This window comes from Hyposmocoma kahamanoa, unplaced genomic scaffold (assembly GCF_003589595.1).
Source record: "Hyposmocoma kahamanoa isolate Upper Pololo Valley unplaced genomic scaffold, ASM358959v1 64, whole genome shotgun sequence".
NCBI classification, from domain to species: domain Eukaryota; kingdom Metazoa; phylum Arthropoda; class Insecta; order Lepidoptera; family Cosmopterigidae; genus Hyposmocoma; species Hyposmocoma kahamanoa.
Genome location: NW_020653852.1, coordinates 9,627,716 through 9,646,702, shown reverse-complemented (window position 1 = coordinate 9,646,702; position 18,987 = coordinate 9,627,716). Strand labels below are relative to the sequence as shown.

The 18,987-nt window shown below is 38.1% G+C and overlaps 3 protein-coding genes across 3 annotated transcripts; 2 read left to right on the top strand and 1 right to left on the bottom strand.

Moving 5' to 3' along the window:
- Window positions 1-350: 350 nt before the first annotated feature.
- Window positions 351-1,238, top strand: LOC113230862. Its single transcript, XM_026464967.1, has one exon. It carries the CDS (start codon window positions 351-353, stop codon window positions 1,236-1,238), a length of 888 nt encoding a protein of 295 aa, XP_026320752.1.
- Window positions 1,239-2,532: 1,294 nt separating this feature from the next.
- LOC113231038 (dynein heavy chain 12, axonemal) lies at window positions 2,533-15,563 on the top strand. Its single transcript, XM_026465191.1, has 2 exons — window positions 2,533-2,759; window positions 3,448-15,563. Exons 1-2 carry the CDS (start codon window positions 2,625-2,627, stop codon window positions 15,115-15,117), a joined length of 11,805 nt encoding a protein of 3,934 aa, XP_026320976.1. The 5' UTR covers window positions 2,533-2,624; the 3' UTR covers window positions 15,118-15,563.
- Window positions 15,564-15,659: 96 nt separating this feature from the next.
- Window positions 15,660-18,375, bottom strand: LOC113230861. Its single transcript, XM_026464966.1, has 5 exons — window positions 18,302-18,375; window positions 18,041-18,162; window positions 17,422-17,563; window positions 16,049-16,242; window positions 15,660-15,755 (listed from the first exon to the last, which is right to left on the bottom strand). The coding sequence occupies exons 1-5, from the start codon at window positions 18,321-18,323 to the stop codon at window positions 15,660-15,662; spliced, it is 576 nt and encodes a 191-aa protein (XP_026320751.1). The 5' UTR covers window positions 18,324-18,375.
- Window positions 18,376-18,987: the final 612 nt, after the last annotated feature.

Genomic DNA, 18,987 nt, shown 5'->3' with positions numbered 1-18,987 from the left:
CAACTAAAGCTAGTTTTTTTACGGGTAACCTATCACATAGCCGAACATTTTTTTGTTCGAAATAACGTTTGTTCCAATTTTCATTACACCGAAAACCGAATTATAACGAAACAGTTGTTCTTTCAAGATATGTTGAATATTTGTCGCAAAGACACGATTAGGTTCGGTTAGGTTAGGTTATGTTTTGAGAGGAGGCGTCACGGCTGGCCACGAGTGGATGCACCCAAGTGATCAACCGCATAAGGGAGCTAGGCCTGACGGTGGCCCTAGAAAAGACGGAGGTCATTGCCTTCCATGGTCCTCGTAGAGGGCCTCCGCCCGGCTCTTGGATGGAGGTGGAAGGCAGAAAGATGAGGATGAGCCCACATCTCAAGTACTTAGGGCTTACCCTCGACAGCCGGTGGAACTTCCACGAGCATCTCCGCCGGCTGTGCCCCCGACTCGTGAGCGCCGCAGCTGCACTCGGCAAATTATTGCCTAACGTGGGAGGGCCCAGCTCCGACTGCCGTCGACTCTTTGCTGGCGTCATTAGGAGCATGGCCCTTTACGGGGCGCCTATCTGGGCCGAGGCTCTCACTGCTAAAACCAGACCGCTGCTGCGTAGACCGCAGCGGATAATGGCGGTGAGGGCCATAAGAAGGTATCGGACGGCGTCCGGCGATGCGGCATGCGCTCTGGCCGGAGCCCCACAGTGGGAACTCGAGGCGTCTGTCCTCGAGGAGACCTATCGGTGCCGGGCAGAGGCCAGGGATGGCGGGGAGCGCCCCTCACCGGAGGAGCTGGCGAGTGTGCAACGAGCCGCGAAGCACACGCTCCGGAGGAAGTTGGTGGAGAATCTTCAGTCAGCCAGGTACAGGACACGCACAATCCAGGCGCTGCACCCGGTCCTGGCCGACTGGAAGAAGAGGAAGTTCGGGTCGCTGACCTACCGGCTCGTGCAGATGCTCACCGGGCATGGATGCTTTGGTGATTACCTGCACAAGATTGCCGGGAGGGAAGCGACCCCGGAGTGCCACGAGTGCGGAGCTGCGAGTTATTCGGTACATCACATCCTAGAGGTGTGTCCAGCCTGTAGTCCGCAGCGGACCACTCTCGTGGCGGAGATGGGAAGTGACCTCTCGCTGCCCAGGGTGGTTAAAGCCATAGCTGACAAGCGAGAGGTCGTAGCAGACAATGGTCACCTTTTGCGAAGATGTCATGTCGCAGAAGGAGACTGCCGAACGGGTCCGCGAGGATGACTCTCTTGCGGACCAGATTCGGCGTCGGCGACTAGGGCGGACGCGGAGGCCAGCAGGGAGCAGGGTTGGGAGGCCCTGCCTCTGCATTGCACAGGCCAGCGCAGACGGCAGATGCCCCTAATGCTCCGGGGCATCACCGTGGAGGTTCCCTGCCGAGGGGGGATCGAGGAGGGGTCCGCTGAAGAAGCGGATCACCACCGGCGGAGTCGCGGTAGAATCCGAAAGGGACCCCGTGACTCTGCACGGTGCTGGAGATTCGTCGTCGAGACGTTCTCCGGTACCGCGGTGGGAGGAGGAGCATCGTGAGGTTTTTAGTGGGTATGCTCTTGGGGACCGACATAGTCCCCAGGAGAGAGTCCCACATATCCCCGCCGTCTCCCAGCGGTGGGGAATGCGTAACGCATTTTCCTCACGATAATAAAAAAAAAGGTTAGGTTATGTTAGGCTTAAAAGAAAAAACATTTTCCTCTCAAAATTACTTTCGAGGTTATGAAATTTCGACCAAACGTTATTTCTGGAAAATGTCGTCTCAAACTACTGATAGGTAACCTTTTTTACGATTAGGACCGATTAAATCACGATTTTTTTTTAATGTAGTCAGCTAGGTGTTATGGTTCCCGAGATTGAGAAATGGTGCCGCTGGAATAAGCTTAACCCAACGGCGTGGACAGTAAAACACTCTTAAATTTTTGAACGACGGAACGACTAAATCTAGTTTTTTTGCGTCTAGAACCGACTAAATAGCGACTTTTTTCTGGCTAGTCAAATTTAAAAAACTCGACCATGGTCACGCTGGAATAAGGCACGCAAATCCCTACACTAAGGGCACGCTTCAAATTAGACGCTTATAGAAGCGCTGCAGTGGCGCGTCTACTAATTTTCATATTATGTACTAGTCTGCAAAAGAGGTGCGATTGTGGCGCTGCAGCTGCACTTCTAAATATTGTGTTGAAAATTAGAAGTGTCGCGGCTACAGCACCACTGCAGCGCCACATTTTATAAGCGTTTAATTTGAAGGCGCCCTAACAGAGAAAAGTGTTGATAAGTTTAGCAGTATGTTCATCAAACATTGTGAAGAACCATCCAGATAGTTTGGAATAGAATGAATTGCTTTTTTGTTTTATTTTTTATATTGTTAGATGTTTCGAACTTATAACTCCCATCTTTTTCCATCTGTAGTTAAAAACAATAGCTGCCAAACGATTTCCTTGGCAACCGAGTGTTTTGTTGAATTCTTTAAATTAAATTCGACGCATGTCAAATGCTTCTAAGGGTACCTTATTACTATTTCATTTTTCTTTCATTTATGCTAATAATGGCCGTCATAGATTTATTATAACAGTTATTTTGTATTTAATTTTGTGAAGTGTATATTTGATATTTACAATGGAAGAAAGCGAGATAAGGAAACTGTTAACCACAAAGAATGGATGTCGAGTCCCGAAGCTACTACCTATACCTGATGTCCACATGATGGATGAACTACCCTTCGTGCCACTGCCTCCGTACAATCGAATCCAGGTAATAGCCGTATTGCTCATAGATATTTCCTTGTATCTATGGTGTTGCTATTTGTGTTAGGTACTTATATATAACATAATTTGTGAAAATATTTAGAATGAAGTAAATTGGTATTTGTAATTAAAAATTTTATCATTTGAGAGAAGGACTCGAACAGATCCTGTGGTGGTGAGGAATGGTTCCGGATCAAATTGTTTTCAATAATAATTTTTGACCATTTTTAGCAGTAGGTAAACCCCGATAATTAAATAAGCCCTTTTCATTTGGTACCTAAAACTTACATACATATTTACTTCATATAAAAAAATATATTTTTTAACTACTTTACTACTACTACTTTAGGCGCCCGCCTGTATATTTTATGGTACTACTTTTCACTGTTAACTTGTAGATAATAATGCGCGTTAATGATTTGTTGTTTTGTTTGTTTGACTGACAGAAAGACTTGAGTGATTTGTGTCACTGAATCCGTTTTGTGATTTGAACTTTAAGCCCTAGTAACGTAATAAAAAAGCAGGTGTTCCAAACGAAATGTTAAAATATAAGGAACAGCTGATATCATTTTAATACCTACTTTTTATATACAACATCTAAAACCAAATATTAACACCAAAACACAAAAGTGAAATTATTATTGACCTACGTTGTCTGTGATTCATTACGTGCTGAATCTACCATTATGTTGCAGGATAAACGAGCAAAATTTCGCAAAGCTCTAGAAGACAAAGCCACAGAGAGGAAAATAAAGATCGCTAAACCACCTTTACCGCGCTTCGAAAGAGATCTTCTCGAGATATCGCAAGACCGACACATCGCCGTGATACGCAAGTGCGCGGACAAAGTCCGTCCGCCGCCGATGCTTAAATCTTGGGAAAGGAAAATCTTAAGTCTCGTCCCTCCCAAACTTCTCGCTCCGTATCCTTCAGTCACAAATGCTGTTATCAAGGAAAGCAAAGATGAATGGGAACACAACCTTCATGACCTCGCCGTGAAAACAGTCATACGCGAAATTCCCGGTGTGCCCCGATTGAGATATCAGGAACCTTTCTTTAAATACAGTGGAGTAACACAGAATTATAGCAAAATGCTCAAGTATCGCAAAAGATTACAAGGCGGTTCTCTACTTTTCCATCCCTTTATAAGACTAATTCTCGAATCTGCAGAAAGAATGTTCCCAGCGTACATAATAGACTTGGCGAAATATAGAGCCAGAGGACCGATAAAGTTGGAGGATTTCAAAAATAAGGTGCACGATGAAATTAAAAAAGCTGAACATATGCTTGCTAGTGTTTGGTACGGTGGTACCCTTTGTGCCTGGTTAAAAAATCCGAGATGTCTAAAAACTATGCGCCAGAAACAGATACCTGATTTTGTGAGAGTCGCAACCAAACTTATTTCTATGCAAATACAAGAATTGATGCGTCGATCAATTGACACCATTATAAGTGATATGCCAAATGAGTCCAAGGTTCCGATTTTACACTTGGACCTCGATTTTGATGACGATTTCAAGTACGATCCTTCTCTACAAACTGTGTATGAAACTTTTCATGACATAGCTGATGCAATTTCAAATATTTGCCAAAGGCTTATGCCCATACAAGAATATCTTCGTTTGACATATGACATCGACGTATTGCCAGTTAATTACAATGAGTGGCTGTGTCAAAACGGTCATGTCAGATTACAGAAAGTTTTAGATGAAGTATATGCTCCATTACTTGGCTACACAGACAGTTTGCGCAAGCAGTACAAGATGCTGTATGGAGCAGACGCCAAAACGGCGCTTGATAAATTTATCCTAGAGTGTGTTGAATTTGAACAAGGTTGTGATAAAATATTATATTTCCGGAGCATTGACTACGATATAACATCTACATTAGAAAATGAGTACTTTAACTGTGCTACTGTATGCCAATTTAGAATGGTAGATGGTTTAAAACGGAGAGCTTGTGAATTTGTCAATGATATTATAGCTGGTATAGTCACCACTCATATGGCAGAAAATGACAGTATTTGTGACGAATTTGAAGAAATAGCAGCAAAAGCTTTAAAGGATCCAGCCAACGCAGCAGAGTTAGTAGAACAAGGAATATACATCTTACACGCCAAGACTGTTTTAGTCGAAGGTTTGAAGGTTAGAATCACCCGTCAAATTCAAATTGCGTCAGCTCTTATAGAAATTACAGAATTATCTGAAGAACATGTCGAATCAAATGCCCGTACTGTGAATTGGCTCAAAAAGATTAAACCAATATTCGATAAAAATGCTGCCGCCTATGAGGCTCACAAAGCGGAAATGGAAGAAAATCTACAAGCAAAGATAGCTCTCTTAAACAAGGAGGTAAAGGACATGACACCTTTCTTAGAGTTATTGGATCACATGGACGACGTCGATCACACTCTTGAATATTTGGAATACTTGCGCAAACTGGTACATCGAATTCACGCTTGCGATAAATTAGTACAGTGGATAAACAACGAGGAAGCCACTTTCAAAGTCCCCATCAGTGCATATCCTGACCTAGAGGAGCTGAAAGATTACATATTACCTTTTCATAGCTTAATATTTTTAATTCACCAATGGAAGCGCAGCTATTATACATGGATGGATGGTCCTTTTGAGTATATGGATCATAATGAAATCGACTCCGATCACGACTTTTATTACAAAGAGATTTTAAAAATATCGAAAAACTACAGAAATAAAATAAAGCAACAAATTGCTGAAGGCGTGGAAAAACGCTTTCAAGGTTCGATTGAAGATGTTGATGTCAATAATCAACCTGCACCCATGAAGATTAGTGCGGCAGCAATACTAGAATTAAAGGCATGGCGACCAAACGTTCAAATGGCTCATATTATGTGCAATCCAGCGTTACGACAAAGACATTGGGATGAAATGACAACCATAGCTGGTTTTGATTTAACACCGACTGCTGGAACTACTTTACGAAAAATCATAGATTTCGACCTGTGGGAGAAGATTGACGAGTATGAAATCATTAGTATTGCAGCTACCAAAGAATTAGCATTAATCACCAATTTGCAAAAAATGCAAACAGAGTGGATCGACATACGTTTTAAAACTAGTCCATACAAGGATACTGGAATTTATATACTGTCGGGCCTCGATGACATACAAAGCGTATTAGACGACCACATAGTTAAAACTATTGGAATGCGTGGTTCCGCTTTTGTGAAACCTTTCGAAGCCCAAGTTAGAACTTGGTATGAAAAAATTACGCGAGCCAATGCAACCATTGATGAATGGGGAAAAGTGCAAAGTCAGTGGTTGTATTTGTTGCCCATATTTTCTTCAAAAGATATCGTGGCTCAAATGCCGGAAGAAGGAGTAATGTTTCAGGAAGTAGACGGTATCTACCGCAGATACATGTCTATTGTAGATAAAGATCCTCACGCCCTAGAAATTGCTGGATCTGCTGGGGTCTTGGAACAATTCAAAATTGCCACAACGTTATTAGAAAAAATTAACGATGGTGTCAATAACTATCTCGAAAAGAAACGTTTGTACTTCCCTAGATTTTTCTTCTTGTCCAATGATGAAATGTTGGAAATTCTGTCTGAAACAAAGAATCCCCTCAAAGTACAGCCTCATCTGAAGAAATGCTTCGAAGGCATAAACAGATTAGTTTTTGACCCTGATTTCTTTATACTGACAATGATATCCATGGAAGGAGAACAAATAGACTTCCTCGAACAAATAAATGTACAAGCTGCAAGAGGTTCTGTGGAAAAATGGTTAGTTCAAGTGGAAGATCAAATGCTTAAATCTGTTAGGTCTGAAACTGAACTCTCTTACTATGACTATCCTACAACGACGAGACCAGAATGGATATTATCTTGGGAAGGCATGGTAGTATTGGCCATATCGCAGATCTATTGGGCCATTGATGTTCATGCAATTTTAAACACCCATAAATTGAGCGAACTTCAAGCTTTTCATACATCTTTAACGAAACAATTGACCGAAACTGTCGGGATAATAAGAAGAACCGATTTAACAAAATTAAACAGTATCACAGTAAAAGCTTTGATTGTCATTGACGTACATGCTAAAGATGTCATATTTGAACTAATTGGAAAAAATGTTACCGAAGTTACTGACTTTCAATGGTTAGCTCAACTAAGGTATTATTGGGAGGAGGAAAGAGTATGGGTGAAAATTATAAATGCTGTAGTCAATTATGCCTACGAATATTTGGGTAATAGTGACCGACTAGTAATCACCCCTCTAACAGATCGTTGTTACCGTACGTTGATAGGTGCGTATTATCTTCACCTGAATGGTGCACCAGAAGGACCGGCAGGTACTGGTAAAACTGAAACTACTAAAGATTTGGCGAAAGCTCTCGCCGTTCAGTGTGTAGTGTTTAATTGTTCAGACGGTTTAGATTATAAAGCCATGGGAAAATTTTTTAAAGGATTAGCATCTTGCGGTGCATGGGTCTGTTTTGATGAATTTAACCGAATAGATGTCGAAGTACTGTCCGTTATAGCACAACAAATTTTATGTATAGTTCAAGCTGTTAGACAACATTTAGAACAATTTTTATTCGAAGGCACTCTTTTGAATTTAAATCCTGCTTGTTATGTATGTATCACAATGAATCCAGGGTATGCAGGGCGTTCAGAATTACCAGATAATCTTAAAGTATTGTTCCGAACTGTTGCTATGATGGTCCCAGATTATGCGATGATTGGTGAAATTTCATTGTATTCTTTTGGTTTTTTCGACGCTCGCAACTTATCTATTAAAATTGTAACCACATATCGCTTATGCTCGGAACAATTGTCATCTCAAAATCACTACGATTATGGAATGAGAGCAGTAAAGACGGTTTTATCTGCTGCAGGCAATTTAAAAAGAGATTTCCCTCTAGAACATGAAAGCATACTGCTGTTAAGGTCCATTACCGATGTCAACTTACCTAAATTTTTGTCCTTCGATGTGCCGTTGTTTGAAGGCATTATATCCGACTTATTCCCTGGAATTACACTACCTAAACCAGATTACGAAAACATACTAACCGCATGTCGTGATTGTTGCGAGTTAGATAATTTGCAACCTATGGATTGCTTTTTAATTAAAATCATTCAAACTTTTGAAATGATGATAGTGAGACATGGATATATGTTAGTGGGTGACCCGTTTTCTGGAAAATCTATGACGTTAAAAATATTGGCAGATGCACTTACTTTAATGGAAAAAAGGAATCAACCTGGTGGCGTAGAGAGCATGTATAAAGTACTAAACCCAAAAGCAGTAACAATGGGGCAGTTATATGGCGCTTTCGACCCAGTTTCGTACGAGTGGACTGATGGTATAGTAGCTACTACATTTAGAGAATTTGCAACTGACGACACTCCTGTAAGGAAATGGTTAGTATTCGATGGACCTGTAGATGCTGTATGGATAGAAAACATGAACACAGTGTTGGATGACAATAAAAAACTTTGTCTGACTTCGGGAGAAGTGATAGCCATGACTTCTGTAATGTCAATGATTTTTGAAGTAATGGATTTATCTCAAGCGTCTCCAGCCACTGTCTCCAGATGTGGCATGATTTACATGGAATCTTCTACATTTGGATTCATGCCATTTTACAAATCCTGGTGTAATACTTTGAATCCTGCATGGACCGACGATAACGAACAGTATATTTACGATATGTGCGAATGGCTAATTGATCCTTTAGTTCACTACGTCAGAAGAACGTGCACACAACTAGTAGCTGCCGGAGAAGTTAATTTAGTTATAAGTACTCTTCGTCTCATTGTAATGTTAATGGATAACGCTATAGAAGGAGAGGAGGATACTCGATTCACAAGGACGTGGTTCATAGCATCTTTCATGACGGCGCTTGTATGGGGGATCGGAGGCATACTGAACAGTGATTCCCGTGAAAAATTTGACGATTTAGTAAAAGAATACTTTAGGGGAGAATTGGGAATACCGGAAAATATTGAAAGAATTGACGTGTCCATTCCTACAGAGGGTATGGTTATTGACCACTATTACATGTATAAAAGCAAAGGTTGCTGGAAACCGTGGCCAGAAAGTGTAAAAGCTGCTGTAGTCAAAGAAGAGATTAATCTTTTACAAACTGTCATACCTACCTTAGAAACCGAAAAGTATATGTTTTTATTAAAATTGCACGTGAAATTTAAACAACCTATATTATTGATCGGACCTACAGGGACCGGGAAAAGTTTTTATGTCCAAAATTATTTAATGAATAGAATAGATATGGATAAATATACGCCCGGATTCATTACATTCACTACTACTACATCTTGCAATCAAACGCAAGACTTAGTACTTTCCAAACTTGTAAAGAGAAGGAAAAATAATTACGGACCTCCAAAAGGCAAATTAGCTGTGATATTTATCGATGACATGAATATGCCAGCCAAAGAAATCTATGGTGCCCAACCTGCTATTGAATTGCTCAGGTTATATTTTGATCAAAAGCATTGGTACGATCTAAAAACCACAGATAAATTATACATATGGGACACATTCTTCTTCGGAGCTATTGGACCAGTTGGTGGAAGTCGACAGTTGATATATCCCAGAATGCTAAGACATTATAACATTTACTCAATAAATGAGTTCTCTAAAGAAAGCATGACTAAGATATTTACGACACTGCTACAGCTCGGTTGGAGAAGAAATGGTTTTGGTCAAGACGCGCAACCAGTAATTGTCAATATAATCACAGCGACAATGGAAATGTACGACATCGCTACGGAAGGCTTGCGACCAACACCTGCAAAGTCACATTATATATTCAATTTAAGAGATTTCTCTAGAATTATCCAGGGGTGTAGTTTGTTAAGAAAGGAGTCTGCTGACAATAAAAAAACTTTTACTAGATTGTGGGTGCATGAAATAATGCGCGTCTTTTATGACAGATTGGTCGATGATACAGATAGGAATTGGTTCTTTAAAGTACTTAAAGATACAACTAAAAATTGTATGAAAGATACATTTGAAAATGCTTTGGATGTGTACCAAGACGAAAGAGGGGAAGTTACGCAGGAGAATATAAAAAGAATGATGTTTGGTTGTTACCTGGACTTGGAAAGTCTTGAAGGCGAAAGGAGATATGAGGAAATACCAACGAAAGAAGCTTTCTTAAATGTGGCTATAGCTATGTTAGCAGAGTACAATGCAATGCACAAGGCAAAAATGTACATAGTTTTGTTTGATTATGCTTTAGAACATCTTTCTAAAATATGTCGAGTTTTATCAATGCCTATGGGAAATGCTTTATTAGTGGGAGTCGGCGGATCTGGTCGTCAATCTCTTGTACGTCTGGGCTCTACTATATTAGGACAAGGCTGCTTTCAGCCAGAAATAACTAAAAATTATAGCGTCAAAGACTGGCATGACGATCTTAAAACAGTACTTCGAGAATCTGGTGGTTTGGCTAAAGATACTACATTTTTATTTACTGAAAGTCAAATACAAGAAGAGACATTTATTCAAAATTTGGACAGCTTATTAAATTCTGGTGAAGTTCCTAATATGTACGGCTTAGACGAAAAGCAAGAATTATTGGAACTGTGTCGCTTAGCCGCACAAGGGGGTAATAGAAATTTAGATATTGGTCCACTACAAATTTTGGCGTTCTTTGTGGGCAGATGCAGGGCGAAGCTTCATATTTGTCTTTGCTTTAGCCCTATAGGAAGCGCATTTCGTCTGCGACTTAGACTTTATCCATCGTTAGTTAATTGTTGCACAATAGACTGGTATGACAGCTGGCCCGAAGAAGCATTAGAGATGGTAGCAAACTATTTTATGGTTAAGGTTCATGTACCAGACTCGGTGAAAGCTTCGGCTGTGATAGCATGTAAACAATTTCATGTAGATGCGAGACATATATCCAATGATTTTTTCTTTAAATTTGGTAGGAAGTCATATATAACATCTGCATCATATCTGAATTTGATTAAATCTTTCACATCATTGACGAACAAGAAACAAAGAGAGTTAAAAGCCGCCAGACTTCGATATACTAATGGTTTAGATAAATTGAACCAAGCTGCAGAGGCGGTAGCCATAATGCAACGTGATTTAAATGCGCTAAAACCACAGTTGATTATAATGTCAGAAAAAGCTGCTAAAATGATGAAAGAAATTGAAAAAGAAACTGAAATTGCTGATAAAGCAGCTGCACAAGTCAGAGAGGATCAAAAAGTGGCTAACGTGCAAGCAGCTGCTGCCAAAGAATTAAAAAAAGATTGTGAAGCAGATTTAGCACTCGCTTTACCAATTTTAGAAGACGCGATCGCTGCTTTAAACACTCTTAAACCAGCTGACATTACAATAGTTAAATCTATGAAAAATCCTCCAGCCACAGTAAAGTTAGTAATGGCAGCAGTTTGCGTCATAAAAGGAATTGCTCCTGACAGAATTCCTGACCCCGATAATCCGGGTAAGAAAATCTATGATTTTTGGGGGCCCAGCAAACGACTTTTGGGTGATATGGCATTCTTAGAAAACTTAAGAAATTTTGATAAAGATAATATTCCCGTCGATGTAATGAAAAAAATTAGAAAAGAATATTTGTCTAACAAAGATTTCAAACCTCATATTATTGCAAAATCATCTTCAGCTGCCGAAGGCTTGTGTAAATGGATAATTGCAATGGACATGTACGACGCAGTGGCAAAGGTAGTCGCACCTAAAAAAGCTAAATTAGAGGCTGCGGAGAGAGAATTTGCTGAAACTATGGCAATTTTGGAAGAGAAAAAAGCTACAGTAGCCCGTTTAGAAGCAAGACTTGCCGAATTGAACGAAGCATTGGAAGAAGCTATGCTCAAAAAGAAGGCCCTTGAGGATGAAGTCCAGCTTTGTATTGACAAATTGTATCGAGCAGAAAAATTGATTGGTGGTCTGGGAGGTGAAAGAGTTCGATGGACCGCTGCTGCCGAAAACTTGCTATTATTATTTGAAAATCTGGCAGGTGATATGTTAGTATCCTGTGGGATAATTGCATATTTAGGTCCGTACATACTACAAGTAAGAATAGAAACTATTAAAGAATGGCGTGATCTGATCATAAAATTAAAAATGCCACATTCAGAGACATACGCTCTTAAAGATGTTTTAGGTACAGACATAAAGATCCAAAACTGGTGTATTGCCGGATTACCACGGGATGCGTTTTCGATTGACAATGCTATCATACAAGATAATTCTATGAAATGGTCTTTGCTCATTGATCCTCAAGGTCAAGCTAACAAGTGGATAAAAACTATGGAAAAAGCAAATGATCTACAAATATTAAAGTTTACCGATGGTCATTACATGAAATATTTAGAAACTTGCTTAGAGTATGGTAAACCAGCTCTAATCGAATGTATTCTTGAAGATGTCGAGGCTCCTTTGGATCCAATTTTAATGAAAAATACTTACATTCAAGGAGGTAAAGAATTTATTGCTATTGGAGATAACGTTATTGAATACCATCCCAATTTCAGACTTTATATGACAACCAAACTCAGAAATCCCCATTATTTGCCGGAAGTATTTAATAAGGTTACTGTCGTTAACTTTGTACTCACCAAAGATGGTTTAGATGACCAGTTGCTGGGAATAGTTGTCGCCAAAGAAAGACCAGATTTACAAGAAAAACGCGAAAAACTGATTGTACAAGGTGCACAAAATAGAGCTGCGCTTAAGCAAACTGAAGATGATATTTTGCGTACCTTACAAGAAACAAAGGGTGATATTTTAGAAGATGAAACTGCTGTTGATGTACTGGATTCATCTAAGTTACTAGCAGATGACATCATGAAAAAGCAAGAAGCCAGCTTAGAAACTGAAGTTATCATAGAAAAGTTTAGACTAGGCTATAAACCAATTGCCTCACATTCAGCTATACTGTACTATTGTGTGACAGAACTGCCAAATGTTGATCCAATGTACCAATATTCTCTAACATGGTTCATTAATCTGTATATTATATCAATAGAAAATGCTAACAAATCCAAAGACTTGGACAAAAGATTAAAGTTTCTCAAAGAAACTTTTACTTACAACTTATATAGCAATGTTTGTAGATCATTATTTGATAAAGATAAATTGATGTTCTCTTTTATTATGTGCTCAAAGATGATGTTAGCTTCTGAAGAAATGAAACATGATGAATACATATTCCTTATAACAGGTGGTATAGCTATTGAAAATCCTCATAAAAATCCAACTAATTGGTTACCAGATAAAGGATGGGATGAAATTTGCCGTCTAAATGATTTAAAAACCTACAATGGAATTAAAAATGATTTTTTAAATGACACAAAACATTTTAAAGAAGTTTATGATGACATGGAACCACATAACAAACCACTGCCTGGCAAGTGGGACAGTTGCTTAACTCTTTTCCAAAAATTGTTAGTTCTCAGAGTATTAAGGCCAGACAAATTAACCATTGCAATCTCAGATTTTGTAGAGAAAACTTTGGGTAAAAAATTCATAACACCTCCTCCTTTTGACATAGGAAAATCGTTCGGAGATTCAAATTGTTTGGCACCCTTAATATTCATATTATCTCCTGGTTCTGACCCGATGGGTGCATTAATTAAATATTGCGAAAGAATGGGATACGCAAATAGGTTTAATTCCATATCATTGGGTCAGGGTCAAGGTCCCATCGCAAGAGCTATGATAGAGAGAGCTCAATTAGAAGGTGGATGGGTGTGTTTACAGAACTGTCATTTAGCAGTATCATGGATGCCAACAATGGAAAAAATTATTGAAAGTTTTGATCTTACAAATACAGACCTTAGTTTCAGACTTTGGCTTACCAGCTACCCTTCAGAGAAATTTCCGCAAGCTGTCTTACAAGTTGGTGTTAAAATGACAAATGAACCTCCAACAGGGCTTCAACATAATTTAAATAGATCTTACATTTCGGAACCCTTGAAAGAGGCCGAATTTTTCGAGGGATGCCCTGGAAAAGACAAAACATTCAGTAAACTGTTGTATGGAATCAGTTTCTTTCATGCTGTTGTACAGGAGAGAAAAAAATTCGGTCCACTGGGATGGAACATTCAATATGGTTTCAACGACTCTGATTTCCAAATATCTGTGATGCAATTACAAATGTTTCTGAACCAATACGAAGAAATTCAATATGTAGCTATTAAGTACTTGACGGGAGAATGCAATTATGGCGGTCGAGTAACTGATGATTGGGATCGCAGATTAATAGTTACAATCTTGGATAATTACGTGAATGATCGAGTCGTAAATGATCCAAATTATTTGTTTTGTGAATTAGGACAACAGTATGGGCTACCTCGAAGATGTGAGTATCAAGATTATCTTAAACATATAGAAACAGTACCTGTGAATCCGCCTCCAGAAGTGTTTGGATTGCATATGAATGCGGGGATAACTCGTGACTATGCCGGTTCTATGGCATTGGCCGATTCGCTTGTTCTAGTGGAAGGTAGTGGTGGCGGTGGAGAAGGTGGTGACACAGAGAACATTCTTGTGCAAATGGCTACAGAAATATTGTCCAAAATACCTAAACTTTTCGACATTGAAACGTCACAGAAAAAGTTCCCTGTGGATTACAATGAATCGATGAATACTGTACTAATCCAAGAAATGGAACGCTTTAACAAATTAACAAGAGAAATAACTAATTCTCTAAGAGATTTGCAAAAAGCTGTGAAAGGGCTTATCGTAATGTCTCCTGCTTTAGAACTGCAGGCGAATTTTATGTTGCTAGGCAAAATACCGGAAAACTGGCGGAAAGTGTCGTATCCAAGTCTAAAACCATTGCCCAGTTATGTTACTGATTTTGTCGAGCGGTTGAAAATGTTACAGGATTGGTATGACAATGGAAAACCATCTACGTTTTGGCTGTCAGGTTTCTTTTTCACTCAAGCGTTCCTTACTGGTTCTGTCCAGAATTACGCTAGAGCTAAAACAATTCCGATAGATTTGCTAATATTCGATTTTGATGTAAGAAAAGTTGACTATGAAACAATATCACCTGAGTGGGGAGTATACGTGCACGGGTTATTTATGGATGGTGGGCGGTGGGATCATTCCACGCATGTAATAACAGAACAATATCCTAAAATTTTGAACGATAACATGCCAGTGATATGGCTGTACCCTAAGCTCAAACCTGAGTTCAATGAAGGTACACGTTACAAGTGTCCCTTATATAAAACATTAGAACGTAAAGGTGTACTTGCAACTACTGGCCATTCGTCCAATTTTGTTTTAGCTTTTTACTTGCCGTCTAACAAGCCGTCCGCTCACTGGATCAAACGTAGTGTTGCTTTACTACTGCAACTAAACAACTAAAACTGTAATAATCAATCGCAAGTATGTTTACAATAATTAATTCATTATTTATGAAAAATTATTGTTTTTTTATTTATCGCAATTACCTTTGAATAATTTACTAGAACAATTCGTATGCTTGTTGAATATTTATATGTATAATGTAATCGCACAATTAGGTATTGAGTTATAGCTATGATTGTCATAAACAACTGGCGCGACTGGTTTTTGAATGCTCGTAAGTGGATATCCTGCGTGTCTGCTCCATACTAACGACGTTATATGAAATCATTGATTGATAAAAGTCAACGCCGTTGTGTACACGCTTTGGAAACAATATACCTAGTCATGTCTTGTTTTCATTATTCCGTCCAACATTACTAAACTTATGCTAATTTTTGAAATATCTGCTTTTGAAACGGCTTCTTAAACCAGATGATGGCCAGCCTATATGAATTGTATAATTGTAGTACTTATGTGAGATGTGTAATCAAATAAAATGTGAAAATTAAAAATCCGTAGGCGTTTTATTATTATTCAACGATCCTTAATAGTTACATATTTTAAGAATCTTCACGTTTCTTCAATAATTCTTTACGCTCGTTTTCTGTTTCCATCAACTTTCGTCTCAGCTTTAGCATTATAGCATTATTTCGTTTCTGCGAAATCGGTTAAAACGCTTTTTGTGTGTTTGTTTCTGTAGCGACTGGCCCAAAAGTTTTATATTTACTGAGAAACATCGTGGTCGCAACGTCTGTCCAACTTTACTACTTTCCAAACCTTTCAAACTCAATTGTACATCATAAAGTTTCTCAGAATAAATCTTTAGGGTTTAAAATATACGTCAAGTTTATATTTCGGCCAAATCAGTTCACTAGATCCGTGTATGTACAATACATAACATACCCAAAACGTGGTCAAACCATACGCTAAGCTATTATTAAAAAATTACCTTAAGGACAGTGCATTCCCTTTCAATAGCTTTGATCTCTTCTTCAACAGTGCTAACCATCTTCGCATGTAGTTCATTCTGTTCTACAATTTTATTTCTTTTCTGTAGTTCTTTCTCTTCTTCTTCCAGCTCTTTTTGTTTCAACTCCTTGTTTCGAAGTTGCAATAAAGTTCGCCCTAAAGTAAAAATTGATCAGTTTCGTCGTATCCGTGTATGGGTCTTCCTTCGTGTTTGCGGAGATGCGGGGTGTTGCGCTACACGTGCTATATGACATGACTGACACGGATCTTCCATATTGAAGTTGCGAAGCCTCCAGCGCATAATCACTCATTTTGCGAAATTTAATCGTATTAATAACAAAAATAAATTTGGTGGAACTATACATAAGCGCCAGCGCAGATTATCGTTTTTCGTCAATGGTCGCAGATTTGGCAACAGTCGACTCTTGTTACTCTCGTCGAAAATTGATCGTAGAAACGCTGCAATGTCTGACATAGTGGCGCCAACAAAAAACGCTACAGTACAACACAATGAAAGTCGGCAGTTATGGTTATCAGATATAAATTGTGACCCTTTCAAAAATAAATACCTTGGTGCTGCCTTAACATTGGCGTTTTTGACCAATAATATCTGCATGCTCTTTTCGAAACTATTGAGCAACATTAACTGACCGCATGCTTCGAAACTGGCCCAAGGCTTGTGACCGCCATTAAGAAATAATAATAAAAACAAGCTGCCTGAGCTGCGCGAAATTATCTTATGATCATAGTGCAGTGCAAGGCACCAGCATGTAACAGATGGCTGCTGCCATGGCTGAAGACATCCGTCTGCCGTATAGTTTTCGGTTATTGCAGAAACAGACCCTTCATGCAGCGAACGACATTTTAAATACACTATATAAATAAAGACGTGTATGTGGATTGAGTGAGCTCCCTCTGTAAAATGTTTAAAATATATTAGTCATTTAGTAAAAGCTCTAAAACAATTGTAGAAACCACAATTGTAGAAATCAATGGTTCTATTTGAAAAGAGATAAAACAAGAGAAAAATAACTTAATCTCACTCTGTTCTCACAGAGGGCCAGTCAAATCTACAAAAGTATCAAGTTTGCACATAATATTATTGTGCTAGCATTACTCGGTATGGTTGCCACCTACTCATTTCATACCGTCTTTTTCGGACCTAGGGATTTACATGTAGACATTTTTCACGAATCATGTCACCTCCATCTTAAAAATCTGTGACATAACTATGTCACAGATTTATTATGTTTGTTACGACCATGGTTACGACTTACATTTTGAATAAAAAAATAAACAAATTAGTTTTGGAGTCCATTAGACTTTGCAGTAGTCGGAACAAAGCGCACAAACCTTTTTCAAATATTTCATCAAAAGCTTGTTTGTGTTTTTCCAAACAGGTCAATCGAGATTCCATTTTTATGTTTTCGGTGCTTTTATACGTCTCAATTCTTGATACTTTGAAGCAGGTTTCATGAATTTGGTCCTTCAAATCCTGCATAGTAAAATTGGGTTCATGTACCTATGTCACATATTTAACCTAAGTAAATTATTATTGTGATTAGGCATATTTTTTTTAAATTGTAGGCGGTTTTTGTTTCAAACAACTAGTAACTTAATTACTTATTACAAGTTGTTTGATACAAGACTACAAACCTTTATATCGTCTGTTTAAAGGTAACACATAAGTGACATTTTCCACAAAAAGTCTTAAATTTATATTTTATATATTTATAAGAAAATCACTATTTTTTTGCACGTGAAACTCAATAACAAAAAAACTGTAAACTTAATAAGAGTATTATCTACAGAAAGATGTTGAATTTCTTACAACTAGTACATAATTTGGAGATTTTTTGTGGAAAATGTCACTTATGTGGTTTTACCTTTAAGCAGACGATATAATATTTAAACCATTATATAAATTTGTGATGTAAAAATAACATTTTCATTTATACCGAAACTTTCTAACCTCAAGTTGTTCTGTAAGATGTTCTATGTCGGACTTTACCGAATGTAATTCTTCGCTAAGTGAACGCTCCATACTTCGCAGTTTCAATACTTGTCTCTCTCTTTTTGACTTCAGATTTGTTGCTATAAAGTTTATTCGGTGTAACAACACGTAACTACGGTTAATAAAACAAATACAACGACGACTTCAATCTACGTAGATATCGTTGAATTACAATAAAAAAATACTATTATATCCTACGAACAACGATTGTGTACGAACCTGTTTTTAAATTTGATTCCATTTTCTTGTAAGAATATACATCAATGAAAGAAGTTTTCAAAACGGCGTATTGTTGGCGCTATAATTTTTTTTTCTTAACTTTTCGCGACAATGAGACGAATAATAAAATTTTTAGTATTATTTTAAATTATAAAATGGCAATAGTATACTTTATACAGTTACAATTTAGAAAAAAAAATAATTTGGCAAATATTTTTTTTTCCGAAAAAGTTGTTGAAAAATTGGAAAAATATATGTAATTTTGATGCTAATTTTTTTGGCTTGGATACAAGTCCTATGAGCCAGGCCTTCATTTAATTCGAAAGCTCATAATATGTTCTACGTTTAGAAATATCTTTTAAAGTTTTATTTAACATGAATTACAATAAATTTGTTTAATTATAGCCAATTATAAAAACGAGATAAATGTTTTCACAACAGCGAAAAAACCTTTGTAACGGCTCCATCATTTTCGTTCATTAACTTCAACTTTACGTCAAGTATGGAAAATTAAAGGAAAAATATTTGAAATTCGGAAAAATATTTATGTTTTTGAAAAACATGGTTTTTTCAAACAGAAATTTTTCCATGACCCAACACTATCGTCTTGACGGACTTAAATCCAGTTGTTGAATCCAAAATAATGAAATAAATTTAGGAAATTACCTTTAAATTCATCTTGGTAT

What these genes read in the sequence shown, in the direction of transcription:
- LOC113230861 (XM_026464966.1), bottom strand. Translation starts at nt 18,323, where the DNA reads ATGGAATCAAATTTAAAAACAG. An exon ending in GGAATCAAATTTAAAAACAG is followed by an intron (nt 18,163 to 18,301) that starts GTTCGTACACAA and finishes TAAACTTTATAG; the next exon opens with CAACAAATCTGAAGTCAAAA. An exon ending in TGATGAAATATTTGAAAAAG is followed by an intron (nt 16,243 to 17,421) that starts GTTTGTGCGCTT and finishes TACGACGAAACT; the next exon opens with GATCAATTTTTACTTTAGGG.
- LOC113230862 (XM_026464967.1), top strand. Translation starts at nt 351, where the DNA reads ATGAGGATGAGCCCACATCTCAAGTACTTAGGGCTTACCCTCGACAGC.
- LOC113231038 (XM_026465191.1), top strand. Translation starts at nt 2,625, where the DNA reads ATGGAAGAAAGCGAGATAAGGAAACTGTTAACCACAAAGAATGGATGT. An exon ending in CTCCGTACAATCGAATCCAG is followed by an intron (nt 2,760 to 3,447) that starts GTAATAGCCGTA and finishes ATTATGTTGCAG; the next exon opens with GATAAACGAGCAAAATTTCG.